Source organism: Zerene cesonia, chromosome 5 (genome assembly GCF_012273895.1).
Source record: "Zerene cesonia ecotype Mississippi chromosome 5, Zerene_cesonia_1.1, whole genome shotgun sequence".
Classification (NCBI taxonomy): Eukaryota; Metazoa; Arthropoda; class Insecta; order Lepidoptera; family Pieridae; genus Zerene; species Zerene cesonia.
The window spans coordinates 6017308-6033952 of NC_052106.1; the positions used below are offsets into that span (position 1 = coordinate 6017308).

At 34.9% G+C, this 16645-nt stretch overlaps 2 protein-coding genes across 2 annotated transcripts; both read left to right on the forward strand.

The window, feature by feature from the left end:
* Nucleotides 1-1993: 1993 nt before the first annotated feature.
* LOC119840141 (transcription factor HES-4-A-like) lies at nucleotides 1994-4156 on the forward strand. Its single transcript, XM_038366654.1, has 3 exons — nucleotides 1994-2105; nucleotides 2298-2443; nucleotides 2804-4156. Exons 2-3 carry the CDS (start codon nucleotides 2306-2308, stop codon nucleotides 3836-3838), a joined length of 1173 nt encoding a protein of 390 aa, XP_038222582.1. The 5' UTR covers nucleotides 1994-2105; nucleotides 2298-2305; the 3' UTR covers nucleotides 3839-4156.
* A 1325-nt stretch (nucleotides 4157-5481) lies between these two features.
* On the forward strand, nucleotides 5482-15091 carry LOC119839973. Its single transcript, XM_038366443.1, has 3 exons — nucleotides 5482-5854; nucleotides 11274-11497; nucleotides 14058-15091. Exons 1-3 carry the CDS (start codon nucleotides 5737-5739, stop codon nucleotides 14952-14954), a joined length of 1239 nt encoding a protein of 412 aa, XP_038222371.1. The 5' UTR covers nucleotides 5482-5736; the 3' UTR covers nucleotides 14955-15091.
* The last annotated feature ends 1554 nt before the right edge of the window (nucleotides 15092-16645 follow it).

Sequence of the window (16645 nt, forward strand, 5' to 3'; positions counted from 1 at the left end):
GAGGTTATCTATTGCGTGAACACAGCACCTAAATATCTACGCATAAGTTCACGATGGTCGAATATAACCTATTTTCAAATGCGTTTTTTCATTTTTACAATTATTTTACATTTGTAATCAGTTTCGAAGAAAGGTGTTCATTAAATTGTTTTATTGTTTGCTATTGGCTGCATGAAAACTCCGATAATTAATAGATATTTGAATCAGGATAATGTTTTGTTAAATTCAGTTTAGAAATTGTGCTATTTTCTAGATTGCATAAAAATATTAGTTTCTCCTGAACATAAACAGTTTCATCAAATAATGCAGTACCTGTATGTGTGTGTATGTATGTTTATGTTTATTACAGCGACTTTTATGGCGGTCACTAGTATCTTATGATATTGAAACAGAAACTCCGGTATTCGCATTACAATAATTTACCGTTTTTTTTAAAGATAATAAACAGTAAACGTCATTGATTAATGAAGTACATATTTTGTAGAAGAGTTTCTTTTGCTATGATAATGATATTAAAAACTAAATAATTTTGCGCGATCCACTTGAGCATAATGTAAATACGATTTAGTCTAGACAGAGAATATTTCGATAATATTGTAAACTATTAACACACTACATACGCATTATAGCAACTCTCATCAACATAATGAAACGTTATAATCGTTAAACGATTGTGTTTTTGTGCATATTCATTTAATTAAATTGTTTCTGTGTCCAATTGTTTTGGTATATACCTTCCTACTTATAAACGTGAACATTTTTATCTCTTAATATGTTAGTTATACGTACTTACGGGTGATTTTCTAAGGTGTGTCAGAAGTGTTGATTATTAATTAACGTGTAGGGCAAAACGTGCGTCATTGTTTAGTCTAAGCCCTTTCGGACTTCCACAAGCAATAAAATTAATCTTAGTTGCCATTTCAATGTAGACAAAATAATGAGACAAGCAAATGAAATCAGTGTGGTAAAAATGCAAGCCGTAATTTGAATACAGAATGCCGCTATTCTTTTTATTTTCGAATAAAAGAAAAAAAAAGACAATAAAACCGCTAGAAGTATAAGAAATAAAATTTTGTAATCAGCCAGTTTTAGAACCTATAATTATACAATCTCAAAACGCGTTTTATTATTTAATGACGGTCCAAAAAGTTCGAATGACAAAGGCAAGTCCGAGTGAATAGAGAACCCACCCTGGAATTTGAATAGAACGGCTCGCGCCAATTTTTACCTGGCGGGAAAAAAATCTATGGGCCATTTCATATTACGTTTCTGTAGGTCTGTTCCAATTGTAAGAGGATTTCTAAGTTTTTGTCTATCTTCAGTTAAATTCCGACAAAGTTCAGACGGCGGTACGATAAAAGTCTGAGCGCATTATGAAACCGTTAGCTGAAATTGCGAAGAACTGTACATATTTATTATTTTATGAGGTCATAATGTTTTATTTGTTAAGGTTAATGTTTTGTCTTATGAAACGATGGTTAATTATCTTTTACGTGTGCGGCCTATCTTTGATTTGAATTTACTATATAAAAGCTAGCGATAAAGTCCAAACTTAGCTTATGATTCGTATGTTACAAATAAAACAAAATGTTTCATTAATAAATACAATGCTCATTTCAACAAAATTTAAAACACCCTCACGAAGTATTTCTTTAACTAAAATATTTTTATTAATGAATAAAGCAATGTTAAAGTTATTGATACAACGATTAATTAAAAACATGTTGTTAAAAGTTTCCTTTTAAACGTTTTTCCTCGAATTATGTCTTACCAAACACGTATCAACGAATCGCGAACAAAAACCAAGATGATATTTCATACTTATATTTTCATAATTATGTACTGTGTATCCTGTGGGCCCTGGGAAAGTATGTTACGCATGTTCGTAACTTAATCGCTGCGCCACACGTGCGTTTGCGCACGCTATGAATGGCAGGGCGTAGGGCCGGGAAGGGCGGAGGAGGGAGCGGGGGTCGGGGCGGCGGGGTGAGGCCGACGGGAGTAGGCTTTTTTCAGGCAGTACATACCGACGCGCGAACGGGAACGCGTGTGTTAAAAATCTTCCGCATACTAAATCAATTATTTCAAACCGTGGCCGTGTCAAGGTTAGGCTCTATTATTCATGTTGACTTAATTTTTTATTCTGTTGTTCACATCCAATTTAATTTCCTGTTAATATTTATGGGCAATATCTTTCGAAGCACATAAATTAGTTATATTATATATTAATCATATATTATGGACGGTAAACATGTAAATGTGATGTGAGTTTATTTACGTTGTGATTTGTTCGGCAGATTGCACAATGGCTTCGGATCCGGCGCCCCTGTCGAAGACGGCCAAATATAAGAAGATTACAAAACCGCTTTTGGAGAGAAAACGACGAGCACGCATTAATCGGTGCTTAGATGAACTGAAGGACCTCATGGTCGGAGCGTTAGAGGTACGGTTACTATATAATTATGTGATATTTATTAAAGTTTAAAGTTTAATAATCTCACATTAGTTATAAAAGTCTAAATTTAAACTTGTACTAAGAAAAAAGTATCAGTGCTTTTTGTAGTCATTAAAAGAGCAATCCATCTTCCATTCACACGCCGTTTATTTTTAACACGAACCGGTCGTCCTTCTGTTTATTAAACACTACTTACTTGGGTGGGATCGCAAACTGCTACAAAGTTAGGCCATTAATAACAACTCATCGGTACAGTTATATTAATGTGACGTTCATCTTCGCGTAACGTGAGAACGTGAGAATCATACGCACCTGCTGTAATTTCGTATTGTTTTCTTTTGTCCTCAGATAGACGACGACAACCTGAGCAAGTTGGAAAAGGCAGATATCCTTGAGTTAACGGTAAACCATCTTACAAAGTTGCACAGGCCCAAAGATCCGATTCTAGAAGCGAAAAAATTTCAAGCTGGTTTCGGACAATGCGCGGCTGAGGCGTGTAGATTTATCATGTCAGTCCCAGATTTGGATACGAAAGTTAGCCAGAATTTAATCAGTCATTTATCAACTTTAATAACAGCTCAACCCTTGAGTATCCAGGTGCCAGAGCGGCCATCGTTTTCACCACCTACTTCACCTTCATCTGTGGTATCCGATAGACAGCATTATTACAGCGACCATGAAAGATCATCCTCAGACGCTGAAGATTCTGTTTACTCCTCCGAAGGACCAAAAAATTGGCCCTATGCTCGGCCCAATAAGCCAAGTCCGCCGATGCCGGGGCTTTTAACAACGGTAGACAAACTTGTTCCACAGCATAACACCGATTATGGTGCAATGAACGGACACAGAAATGGCGCTTACTTCAATCGAGTACCAGCGGAAGCTAAAGACGTCATTTTGCAAAAAATAAGACAGCACATAATGGACAAACGTGGTAATGAGAACGCTAATAGCGCTGACGTGAATGTTAATGCGGAACTGCCGACTGAAAAGGAATACGTACACAGAGAGGAGACATATTCAAATGATTACTCATATTATTCACCTAACTATCCCAATGACACGTTAGATTTAAGAAAGGTTCGCTCACCGTTGAAATCGGCGGAATATTCGCCGAAGGATACGCGATATACCAAAGAACCTGATACGGTTGTTGAAAACAAGGCTGATATTGTTAGCGTACCGGAACCGTGCGAATTGCCGATGGATTACAGCAACTTACCGCCAAAAAAGAAAAGGAAATTGATCGAGTACCAGGAGTACAAAAAACAGGAGGAGGCAAGGCGGCAACAAAACGCTTTTTATGCGGAGAAAAACGAGCGGTCGCGTGAAGGACCACCAGCGGATCACGAGTTAGACGCAAACAAGTGGCGCCCGTGGTAATACTAGTTTTTGCCGCCATTTCATTGTGATATTAACTCTTCCATTTAAAGCTTTAATTTGTTATAAATAGTGTTAAGTTTAGCGTTATTTCACATAAGTGCCTTATGTAAAACATTCGTTGTTTAAATTACAGTGCCATGTTATTTTGATCTCGTGTCTTCCTTGATTATTGTCAGTATAATTCGAGTCTTCCCTTGACATTTGTTTAAAAATAATTATATAATTGTAATCTTAAATTTAGAAGTTATGCATTTTATTTGTGTGATTTTGTATATTTGTTAAGAGATTGAGTCGGAAAATAAATAATTTATAAACATATTTTATTTTTTTATCATTCCTTCAGTACAGTAAAATAAGCAAGCCATACAGTAAGATAATCAGTTTTATTGTACAGTTACATATATAAATGCTTTCCTCATTAAAAAAACCCCTCTAACAGGTTATAACAATCACAATAGCAATTCAATAATGAGTACTTTAAAATACCAGCCAATAACAAGCTAGACCACAAAATTATTAAACAACATTAATAGAAATTATTTTAAGCCGGTTTAATCACCTATTTTTATCGCTCGATTTTTTTATAGGACTTATTCCTGGAAAGAGCTTATTCCAAAGATTTTACCTTTCTTACAGAACCTTACCTTGTACATATTATGATACTTGCAAAACAATTAAAAGTAGGTAGTCTCCAAGTTGGCGTATGGCAGAAACCTTTTTACAATCATAATTTTTTGGCGAATTAGTACGTGAGTTCATTCTCAAAATTATCATCTTTTGGGATTCAATTTATATTTACACTTTTTATAGCACATAAAACTGAAAATGAAACTACCGCATATATTATAAGGATTGGTTTTTAACACTTTCATTAATATTATCTAGATGTGTTTCAATTATTTTGTTGTTATAAAATATTAAGTGCTTCTTTTTTTAAAGTGGCTATCTATAAAATTTTACTACAATCTCCAATATCAAACAGTACAATGTCAGCCATCTAGTGATGAAATTTGTAACCAGTGCTCTTTAATACTACATTAAATTGCTGTTGTTAGTGTAAGCTTAAAAATATAGGGAGCGCTTTCACCAATGCAAGCAAACTTCTAAGCGATTAGTTTATAATTGTATAGATGGCGTAATAATTAAGAATGACATTTAAAATTATTCATAGATGTCACTGTGGTCATTGCACTGGTAAAGTGATAACAAAATTATTATTACACTATTAGACGTTAGATGTCGCTATTACGAAAAATATAATAAATAATTTATATTTTATATAATAATAATTTGAAAAACATGTTTAGAATATGTGACATGCAGCATAATTTCTTTTTTTTTCAGTAACTTGTCTTAACTTACGCTAAATTTATAAATTTTTTATTATCAAAATTATTAATTATATTGAGAGAAATTTACTGTGGTGTGGTGTGTTATTTATCAATTAGTTAATATGAATACATTTTTTAAATATCCTTTTCATTTGTTGATTAAAAACATAATCATTAAGAAAAAGTCTTGTATAATTAATTTTTAACATATTTTCATAACTCTACTCACCAATAGATGGCGTATAAATTTTATAGTGTCAGATTTATACACACGTAGTAATCGAGTAGTGGGGCACGCTTTACGCGCCATTCATTCATAGAAATGCCGTCTGTCAGACCAGTAGCGAATCGTGATGCGTGAACGAATGACAATGTTGTGCGCGCGCGATATAACGAACTATTTCGAATTTTAAAAATTAAAAACGAATTTGACAGTTAGATAATATTGTGATAGTAAAGACAGTTACTTGATTTTATTCCGTTTCTTGTTAAAAAATATTGTGATTTTTGTGGATTACTGAGATGATTAGTGCAGTGTTTCTATGTGATATGTTGTGGTGACAGGCAATGCTTGTGGGGGAGCAGTCGCCGGCACCGCGGGTGGTGGCCGGTTTGCGAAAATTACGCCCCGAATTGACACCGGGACCCGTGCCAACGCCTGCTGATCCTAATCTTAGGATATCAGGTTCGTTTTTAAACAAAAATAATACATACCCATCCGAATAATTAAGATACATATTTAATCTTAAGAAAATTAAAAATGAAATTTATGGAAATCAGAGTGACCTATTAAAATCCGCGATCGTTGTCATTAACCCCATTGATGTTTTGAAACATCTACCCACTTTCTATATTTTTAAGAATGCATAACATTCGCCAATTTCAAAACCAGTTATCACATCGACTAAAACTACTAGTATCAAGCGAGGTATATAATACAACATCTCCAGTTAGTTTTTGAAACATTCATTAAAAATATATTAATACTAGCTGCGCCCTGCGGTTTTACCCGTGTAAGTCCGTATTCCGTTGGAATATCGGGATAAAAAGTTGCCTATATGGTATTCCAGTTGTCCAGCTGTCTACGTACCAAATTTCATTGCAATCAGTTCAGTAGTTTTTGCCTGAAAGAGCAACAAACACACACACATCCTTACAACCTTTCGCATTTATAATATTATATATTACATAAATTATACTAGTAGGATTAAGTATTTTAAGTCAAAGACAATAATTTTAATTTGTTAGACGTTATTAATATGAGGGCCAAAGGGGTCAATTGGAGCCCGCATAACTAATACAATAATTGGTGGACATCTGTTAGGGGAATGGTAAACAAAGCGAAACAACCAACGACCTCAAAACCTTCATCACATGTTACCTACAATTTTTTAGTATTCATTGCCATTGACTGTTGAAATAATAATAGAACTCGGTAGTTCCGATCTATCTTTTATATCGTGCTTTACTTATTGTAATAAAATCCATTTTGTAATTAGATTCTTATAAATAAATGTAACTTGAATTTGAATTTTAATATGTTATTCTCACTATTACGTTTTATATGTAACACATCCTATGTTGTTTTTAACGAATATATGTTTTCAATATACGCTTCGGAAATAAAATATATCACTGGAGCTTTAAAATTAACTACATATGTTACTACTAGCTGCGCCTCGCGGTTTCACCCGCGTAAATCCGTATCCCGTTGGAATATCGGGATAAAAAGTTGCCTATATGTTATTCTAGTTGTTCAGCTATCTACGTACCAAATTTCATTGCAATCGGTTCAGTAGTTTTTGCGTGAAAAAGCAACAAACACACACACATCCTTACAAACTTTCGCATAAATTATAATATTAGTAGGATAGGATAGGATAGGATCATCATCATCATCATCATCAGCCCATATATGTTCCCACTGCTGGGACACAGGCCTCCTATGAGGCGTGAGAGTGCGGGTTGGCAGATGTCACATGTCGTCGAACTTATAATTCTTGGACATGCCGGTTTCCTCACGATGTTTTCCTTCACCGTTTAAGCAGTGGTGATATTATCCACATGCGCAGATAAATTGAAAACTCAATTTATTTCCTGCACGCTCGCCCGGTCTCGAACCCCGACTTATCGATTTTGAAGTCGGAGGTTCTCACCACTGAGCCACCACTGCTTTAGGATAGGATATCGCAACTAATTGATTATATTGAGATTTATAACTGTGTATGTCTACCTTAATTAGTTCCAATAGGAAGTGTAGTGAATACAATTTAAGTAGGTGTATGAAGGTAAAATAAAAAATGCTGTAATGATGCTATCAATGCATCTTGGTTTTTCTTAGAGTAACTTAAGTCTAGGTCTAAATTATCGTTATATTTATTGTTTTATAGCTAAACCCACACAAATTTTATGCTTATTTACGTATTACAGTTTTATGCGAAAACAAATAATTTCTTCACTACATAGTATAAAACAAAGTCGCTTTCTCTGTCCCTATGTTACCTATGTATATTTAAACCTTTAAAACTAAGCAACGGACTTTTAATGATTTTTTTAAAGATAGACTGATTCAATAGGAAGGTTTATATGTATAATAACATCTATTAAACTACTCGGAATTTAACGCGTGCGAGGCCGTGGGCAAAAGCTAGCAATCTAAATTTACTTCAAAAGTATCCTATTAATATTATAAATAAGAAAGTTTGTAAGGATGTGTATGTGTTTGTTGCTCTTTCAGGCAAAAACTACTGAACCGATTGCAATGATATTGGTACGTAGATATCTGGACAACTGGAATAACATACAGGCAACTTTTTATCCCGATTTTCCTACGGGATACGGACTTACGCGGGTAAAACCGCGGGGCGCAGCTAGGTTTCTTATAATTATGAAAACAATAAGCTTAAAATAAAATTCTCAATTAACATTGACGCTGTTTCTCTGTTTATTAATTATTAACTTTATAATTGTCTATTGTTCAAGCTATTTAAAAACTACTTTCTCACACATAGCATAACTGTTGTAATAAGTAAGATTTTAAATTTGAACACTTATCTACAATTTAGCTCCTTTTACTTTTCAATTAATTTTCAACCGTTCCCTAAAACGAATAAAGTTCACAATTAGAGCGTATTTCTTTATTCAGAAGAGTTAATTTAAATATCACAGAATGTGTATTGTATGCTAGAATTTACAAGTTAAATCCAGAGAGGTTGGTAGGTAAACCTATATAATATACCAACTAGGTATTCGCCCGTGCGAAGTAGTCAAAAGAAAAGATAGACAGCCCCAGGATATATCTGTGTTTATGATAATATGAGAAAATCATTTTTCTAAAATTAAATTAATATATCCGCTCATCTTGATATAATTATATAATACAATATGTACATTATTCCATTACTTAAAGATATTTTAAAATTTTGAATTAAATTTTTCACGAATTATTGAGGTGCTCCTATTGATTCGATTATGATAATTAACAAGTTTCCGTATAAAATTCAATCATTAAAACCAACATCTAAAACAAGATGGTAATGCATGCAAATATGCAATACCTTATGTGCCAGGTGTTGAATCCCAATGTTAATTGATCAATCATAAAATGATTCATCATTTTGTATTGGATGAACAGCAATATCACGCATTTGCTGAATAAGATAATAATTTTGGCTAATAAGAACCTTCGTATGAACGTGTGTATAATAATAACATACTCAAAGCATATATAGATAGTGCTTACGTTTTTAAATAATTTTTTCGTAACATTTCACAAATAGCAAAGGATTTGCCAATTTACATGATATAGGAAACAATATGTACTGTACTGTATGTAACAATGGTTCTACAAAGTAATATTCCTATCCTATCCTATCCGGTCCTACAAAGAAGTAGATGAAAAGTAGTACGTTAGTAGTCAAAGTAATGGATCACCAGTACCTACGCAACATGTACTACTACCCACTCATGATGATGAATATAGGTAATATTCATCATCATCAGCCCATATATGTTTCCACTGCAGGGACACAGGCCTCCTATGAGTTTTTGGGCCATAATCCACAACTCTGACCAAGTGCAGGTTGGTAGATGTCACATATCGTTGAACTTTTGATTCTACGACATCCCGGTTTCCTCACGATGTTTTCCTTTATCGTTCTGAGCAGTGGTGATGAAGATAGTGCCGAAAAATTGAAAAATCTATTTATTTCTTACACGCTCGCCCGTTTTACCAATCCCCGTCTTTTCGGTTAAAATTCGAGATCCTAACCAATGATCCACCACTGTATTTACGCAATATTATTTTACGATAATATAGATATGATAATTTGTAAATAAAATTAATGCAAAAAACTTCAAGGAGAAGGTATTTGTGATCGTCGCTTTATAAGTCATATATCTCTGGCCATAATTATATTACATATATGTAAATGACCACATATTATTTAAATTCCGTTCAATAGGAAATCCTTTGACCTTCCGATTTCCGATAGTGTGATATATGTATCTTTGGGAGGTCATGGGAGTAAACTAGACTTTGCTCGTCTATCCTTAATGCCCCATTCAGACCGTATGATTTACTTAAATGGTATATTTAAATAAACTAACAGTAGCTGTGTTTTTCTTCTGAGCCATTTCAAAATCGCTTACAAAATATGTTGAAGACAAGTGATTTTGAAAACATGATTATTACTTACTGATAATGCAGCTGTAGCTACTACATCTTTTATATTATCTGTCTAATCTGCTAGATAAAAAAGTCGTATTTACTCCTCCGGTTCTAAATGTGATTAAAAACTGTGTACAATTTCGTCCATATGTTTGTTATTTCGCAAAACAAAATTCTATATGGGTTTATCTGTAAAAGTAAAAACTGTTAACGCCGAACATTATCTGCATCTGACTCAATGATTGTTTCGCAACGCCCACGAAATACATTTTAATTCAAATGTTTCTTTGTTGTTTATATCGCGTTTTAATTAAGAGCCAACGTTGCCTTCGAACTTATGTTAATAACTTCCGAATTTCATTATCTGGAAAATGGTCTGATGACGAGCGTTTTTGACGAGGTAATTTTGTTTCCTTTGTTTTATCATTGTTCATTGATTTTGAGTTAAATCTTCCCAATGTAATTGCTGAAATTCAAAATCTAGATGCATTAAAATATGCCGAACAAATGTAACTATAGAATCAAAAGTAGCACCATCACGGTGTCGGTTGTTTTTTTTTTAAATTATTGTTTCTTCAAGCGTATATTATGAGTAGGAAATATTGATGTTTCGGTTATGGATCGCGTGCGGTCTGTTATTAAAGATAAAGTAGGTTTATCGGACGAAAATTGACTGAAATTGGGTCGTGCTGTTGTAACACGTTACTTCGATGTGGATTTATTGAAGCAACAATGAACTATAACAAGAGATGTTTGGAAACAAAATGGTTTGAGGGAGTTAAGTCTTACGAAGCGAACGAGCGCGTTCTTTGTGATATAATTAACATAGAAAAACTAAAGGCATTTGAAAAATGTTATCGCATGCTTAATGATTGTAGTTTTTATATTTTAAATCCATATGCAGTCATAGATGAATTTGTACATTTGTATGAGTATCAAATATCAAAACTCTACGTGATTGCAATAAAATTATTGTTAATTAGAAATATGTATAAAGCTTGACCTTATTTTAAATAAATGACCAAGTAAAAAAGCCATAAAAAGGAACGTGTTAGAGGTATGAGCATACAATCAATTCTTGACGCGACCTATATAGGTTTTCTGAAAAGAAAAGGGGTGGAATAGAAAGACGGCATAATACAATGGATATGCAACGTTCATTTTAGAAACTGTACGGTAGTGTATCTCTGGGAATATGCTCAAATGGATATTAAAATAAGCAGGACTCGATTTAGATGCATTCGTGTATTTTTACCAAATATTATGGGTTTTCAATAGTAAGTAGAAGTTCTAGTGTTAGGTATTGACAGCAATAAATTAAAGCATTATTTCGAGATCATTGAAATCATTATTGAACAATACATCTCGTGTTCCTCATAGTCTCTAAGTGAATCAAGAGGTAAGATGATTGACTAATATCAGGATTTTCCCGCAGGTGTCCTCCGGCAGTATTACAAAGATGACGACGTATCATGGGCCTGGGTGAGGTGCGCCATCCGCGACGGTTGCCTGCTGGCGTGGCGGGATGGGACGTTGCCGCGCCGCCGCCCGGCCGCGAGGTTGCCGCTCCGGCACCTGCACCTGCGATCAGCTGCTAATCTACAGAATGCTTTCCAGCTCTCGCGGCTACTGGACAACGCCGTGGTCGCTACGTTCCAGGTGCTTATTAATTGTTGCCTGTTATTTTTGTTTGAAATAAGCTTCTTTGAATCGTAAAGCGAGACCACATTGACCCAATACGGATGTGTTGCGTTTTTAATTGAGCCAGATGAAAAATAGGCAGAAATTTGATTGATTGAAATTCACCTCTACAAAAAATCGTGTTGTATGTACTAAAACAAATATATGTACCCATAAAACGTTCACAGTATTAATCACATATTGTGTTACGCTTACACAGCAATTTGCACATCAGCCAACTTAAATGAGTCTCATAGATATAATCTGTATTCCCAACGGATGTAACATAAGTAACCGATGTAGTCATAAAGTCGGTCGAGTGCAATATAATTGCTATAGGAACGAGACGTTTATTATTTCAAACATAATATCATAATGCAATGAACACGTGTGAACTATTGTAGCGACGAGTATCGTTAGTCGTATTGCATCTGGTTATAAGGTTATGATAGACGAGCGGTTATATCGCTAGAACACGGCGATTATTTCGCACTGAACGCACAATAAACGCACAATCGCGGGCAAAAATATTTCGAAGGGAATATCTGCTACCGAGTGTGAGTTCTAATGCACGATACTTTGAACGTTAGTGCCACGAAATAAGATGTCGGTATCAAAGAATCAACGACTCCGCTCGGGTGCTTTTTTTTTTAATAGGTTATTTCTCCAAGGATACTTGTTATAATACGCTAGCTGTTATATGACTGTATCCAGCGGTCCTTTTAGGTAATTTAGGACTAATATAGGACTGTTTGCGCATAATATTGACAGTAGAATTTTTACCGTTAGTTAATTTAAAGCCTTATGACCACTTCGTTTAATATACTAACATCCAACACCATCACTAATGATAATGTCTGCATCTATTAAATTATTATCAGGTCATGCAGAATAATTACATCTAAGACCATAATTTTGTATTATTAACATTGTATTTTGATAAACTTACCTCGTGTTAACATAATTAAAACCCAAAACAGACAACTTAACAAAAATAAAAACATAGAATTCCCTCGCTACAACGAATAATCTATTAAAAGGTTTATTTAGTAAAATCTAGCTGACCCGGCGAACTTGGAACGCCATTGAATAATTTTCTGATACATTTTCCATATTCTTCTCAACTTTTAAACCTTCACTCGACTATTATGAATGCATTAAAACCAAAATTATCAAAATCAGAAAGCAAAAATTTTATGGTTGTGATAAATTCGTCCAGACAAACTAAACAACTTTTGTTTATTTTTAATGTGCCAATTACATTAACAATGTCCGATGAATAAATAATTTGAAAGTCAAATCATGCATTTGCAAGGTAGGTAACGTTTCGTCTAGACAAACACTGCATTCTAGACAAACATATGCATTGAATTTTTTATATTAAAGGATTTGATACATATAATTTCCGTAAAATCCCGGCAGAGTAGGACCAAGAGGCTTACTTTGAACTTTATGTATTGTTTATTATAATATATTATGGTCTTTTCATTTTTTCTAGAAATTTTTTTTTTTACGGAAATAAGAACCGCCTGCAAGTTTTTAGAATTTAAATGGGACCACATGGCAGGCTTTCAAATAAAAAATTAATCCTAAAAATACAAAAAAGTGAAAAGTTATGAGGTAAAACAAACGCATTGATAATTTTCAAATAAATAAAATAAAATTAAACTTCTTTATAATTTGGTTGGATAGCCTATATATAGTTAATTCATTAGGGAATTTTTGTACATTAACTCGTTATATAAGAAATAACTAGAGAGATAAAAGTATAGCGGAGTCAATAACACGGCCCATTCATATGTTAATTATATGTTTACTTATTAATTGATAAACACGTAACAAAATTAGGTAACGACTGACTCCAAATATGTTGATAAACAAGATATTTACTATACCGCTTTTTATGCGTCCTTTACGCTAGAACACTTAGTTTAAATAATATTATTTAATAATAATTCAAGAAAATAAGAATGTCTGTGTACAATATATATGTATGTATGCAGAAGAGATGTGTGAGTTGTACGAGTTCCTACATAATATGAGCCTAAGAACCTATCTATATATACATAAATAGAATGCTTGACATGCTTTTTTAAATAAAAAGAAAGAAAAAATCATGTCTAGGATTCTATTTCACATTTTTGTCATGATGGGGACAAGTACAATGAGATAAGATGTTCTTCAAGACGCTCGTTCCCCCTCGTAACTCACCTTTCTCACGATTTACCTTAAATAGGCCTCAATAAAGCGCAACACCCGTAAATCATCGTTCCTTTGTGCATGACCTTTGATGGGCCCATTACCATAAGAAGGGCTAGAGCGCGAAGGTGTTGATACGTAAATGAAACACGTTGTGACGAGACTATTTCTATATTCCTTGTGTACAATTCTAGTTCTGTCCCTTAACAATTCGTTTCACCCTCATTATATTTCAACGTTTCCGTTGGAAATATTCTAATGGCCTTCTTACATTATTCATCTCCTGCCAACAATTTAACGAGTTAATTATCAATGATGATTGTGAATTTCTTTGTTACAGGCTTGCAATGCGACGGAATATGCGCGATGGGTGCGAGCACTCTGCATAGAAATCTTAGGACAGACGCCATTGCCACAAGTGAGATTTTTGGACGTGTTGCCAGCGGCGGACACATCCAACCGCAAACCAAAGACAATTCAAATAAGCACACCGATGTGTCCCCCCAGACCGCCTCCCAGGGCTCGAAGAAGATTGCTTACAGCGTCTGAAACTCAGTTACCAAGGGACCACTCCCCAGCCGCAACGGACGAGGGCATCGTCGTAGAAGACGACGATTACGACTCATCATCCGATCGCAGCCTCGACCTATCCCTTTCCCTCGACGCATTAAAAACTATAGACGTGGTAGATGCACCTGTACGTCAAGCTGAAGTCATAAAGTGTAACAACTGCAGCAAATTGAACGGTAGCTCTCCCCAACATCATACTCTTCCCCGGGCGAGGTCCACGGACACAGAATTGGGACGACATAGATACCTGAAACGCTGGGAAGGGACAGCTGGCGGGGCGGAGAGAGGGAGATTCGCGATGGAAATGGCCAGGCGCAAGACTGCGTCCCTAGAGAATCGAGCCAGGTCCTGTTCCCCGAACGCTCATGAAGTGGCCTTTAAGTACGTCCCGGTGCGAGAACGGCGCGCGTTGTTCGAGTCGCTGTCGCAGAGTGGTGGAAGTTTGGCGCGAAGTAGCGAGCAGTTGGCGCGGCCGGTGACTGTGGCGGAGACGCCGCGCAGGGCCACGTCCCTCCACGACCTGCAAGCGCCCCCGACGAGATCGGTCAGCGACTTGAGGCAGTTCTTCGAAGCGGTGGCGCGCGGCGCGGGCTGCTCCGGAGTGCAGCGTTTCACCGCTCCCGCCAACCCCGTGCCGCGCGCCTTCATATCGCTCACGTGCGCCTGACCGATCGATTTGTAAATATTGTAGATAGACTCACGGCGTGGACCGCCGACCGTCTCACTAAGTCGTTCGTTTTAAGACTGTTAAAAGTATTGTTATAAAGTACCTAATATAAATGAAATAAAACGTATTAACTATTATTCGGTGATTTCATTTTGTGGCACGATGACCCCCGGTCATTAGCGTACGAGAAGAGACAACCGATGAACTTAATAGCGTTGCGACTATAATAGGCAACTAAATGTCACTCATTGCGCTCGAAAGGTCGCCTTGAATTAGTCCTTCGCACGGTCGTGTATTGTTTGGTTCTTGCAAAACATTCACCACGAACACCTTCACTTTAACCTCTACTTTTTCTAATACATTGTAATCATAATTTAATTTCATTGTTCCCTTGATGTTCAATAGAGAATTTCCCAATGATATACGACGATATTGTAAGTGAAAACGTATGTACGAACGAACATAACACGATGACATTTCTATAATTTGCCGACATATAAATTACTAAATAAACAAATGAATTAAATGTATCTGTGGTTTAAGAACGACCTATTTTCTTTCGATTAGAATAACGTCGGCAAAAATAAACTATAAATGCCCCATAAGCTATTGTGCTTCTTAGTCATCATTAATTGAGTATTAATTGTAGAACGATGTGAAAATATTGCGTAGGTATTGCAACAATTGACTTGTTTTACACGATACAAACAGGATATTATAGTTTTATCCTGCTTTGAGCATTCCACTTTATAAGTGGAACAGTTCTAACATTGTTTAAGGAAGATGTAATATAATTTAACACAAACGCATTTAAAGCATATTCCTTTCTTCGGATGTAATTTTTAAGTATGTGTTTTAGAATTTACTATCATTGTAAATTTCCTTTGTCTTGCTTATAAAATCACAGGCATTTTACGACATTGCTGACAACAAAACGACTTGTATATCTTCAACTGTACTAACCATCTCTTTATACTATAGATAAACCTCTCCGTTTCACTGATCCACAGTTCACAATAGACTAAAATGCTTTACTTTTATTATTCCACTGTTCCTTGGTTTCTATTCTTTATTTGAAGAAGAATTTTAAATTCTCATTTATTCTGATTTATTTCAGTCTCTTTCTAACAGCTACGCTGCCCATGTAATAATCATCAAAGCTTATTTATTAATGTTACTGATAATAAGATTTTTCTCACAGTTGCCGGTATGCGTGTTTCCGAAATTGATAAGGAATGAATCATTTGTATGATAAGAGGTAGATCCTACGCAAGGCCTCTAATCATCATTCGGTATGACTAAATTATTAAGCTTTATTATTTCATAGCTTCATGTTTTAATGCATAGCCTAAGAAGGATGATAAAAAAGTAAAAATAAAAAAAAGCAAATACCAATAATATATTGAAAAGAAACTGAAGTTAAAATGTACTTAATATACTCTTAATTTTATATAAATAGATCAAGCTGTAGACCGTTTTATCGTACTCGATAGAAATCTACTCGTATATGCATACATAATTTTAGATAAATCGGTAATTTCTTATTAGGTAAATTTATTTGAGAGGCCAAAAAAAACAAATTCCATATTTATATCCAGCTATGTTATATATTTTAATCAATACATTTAAACCTTTCAAATCTATCGTGTTCTAAAAATAATGTTATAAACTGTTGCCGTTGAAATAAATTA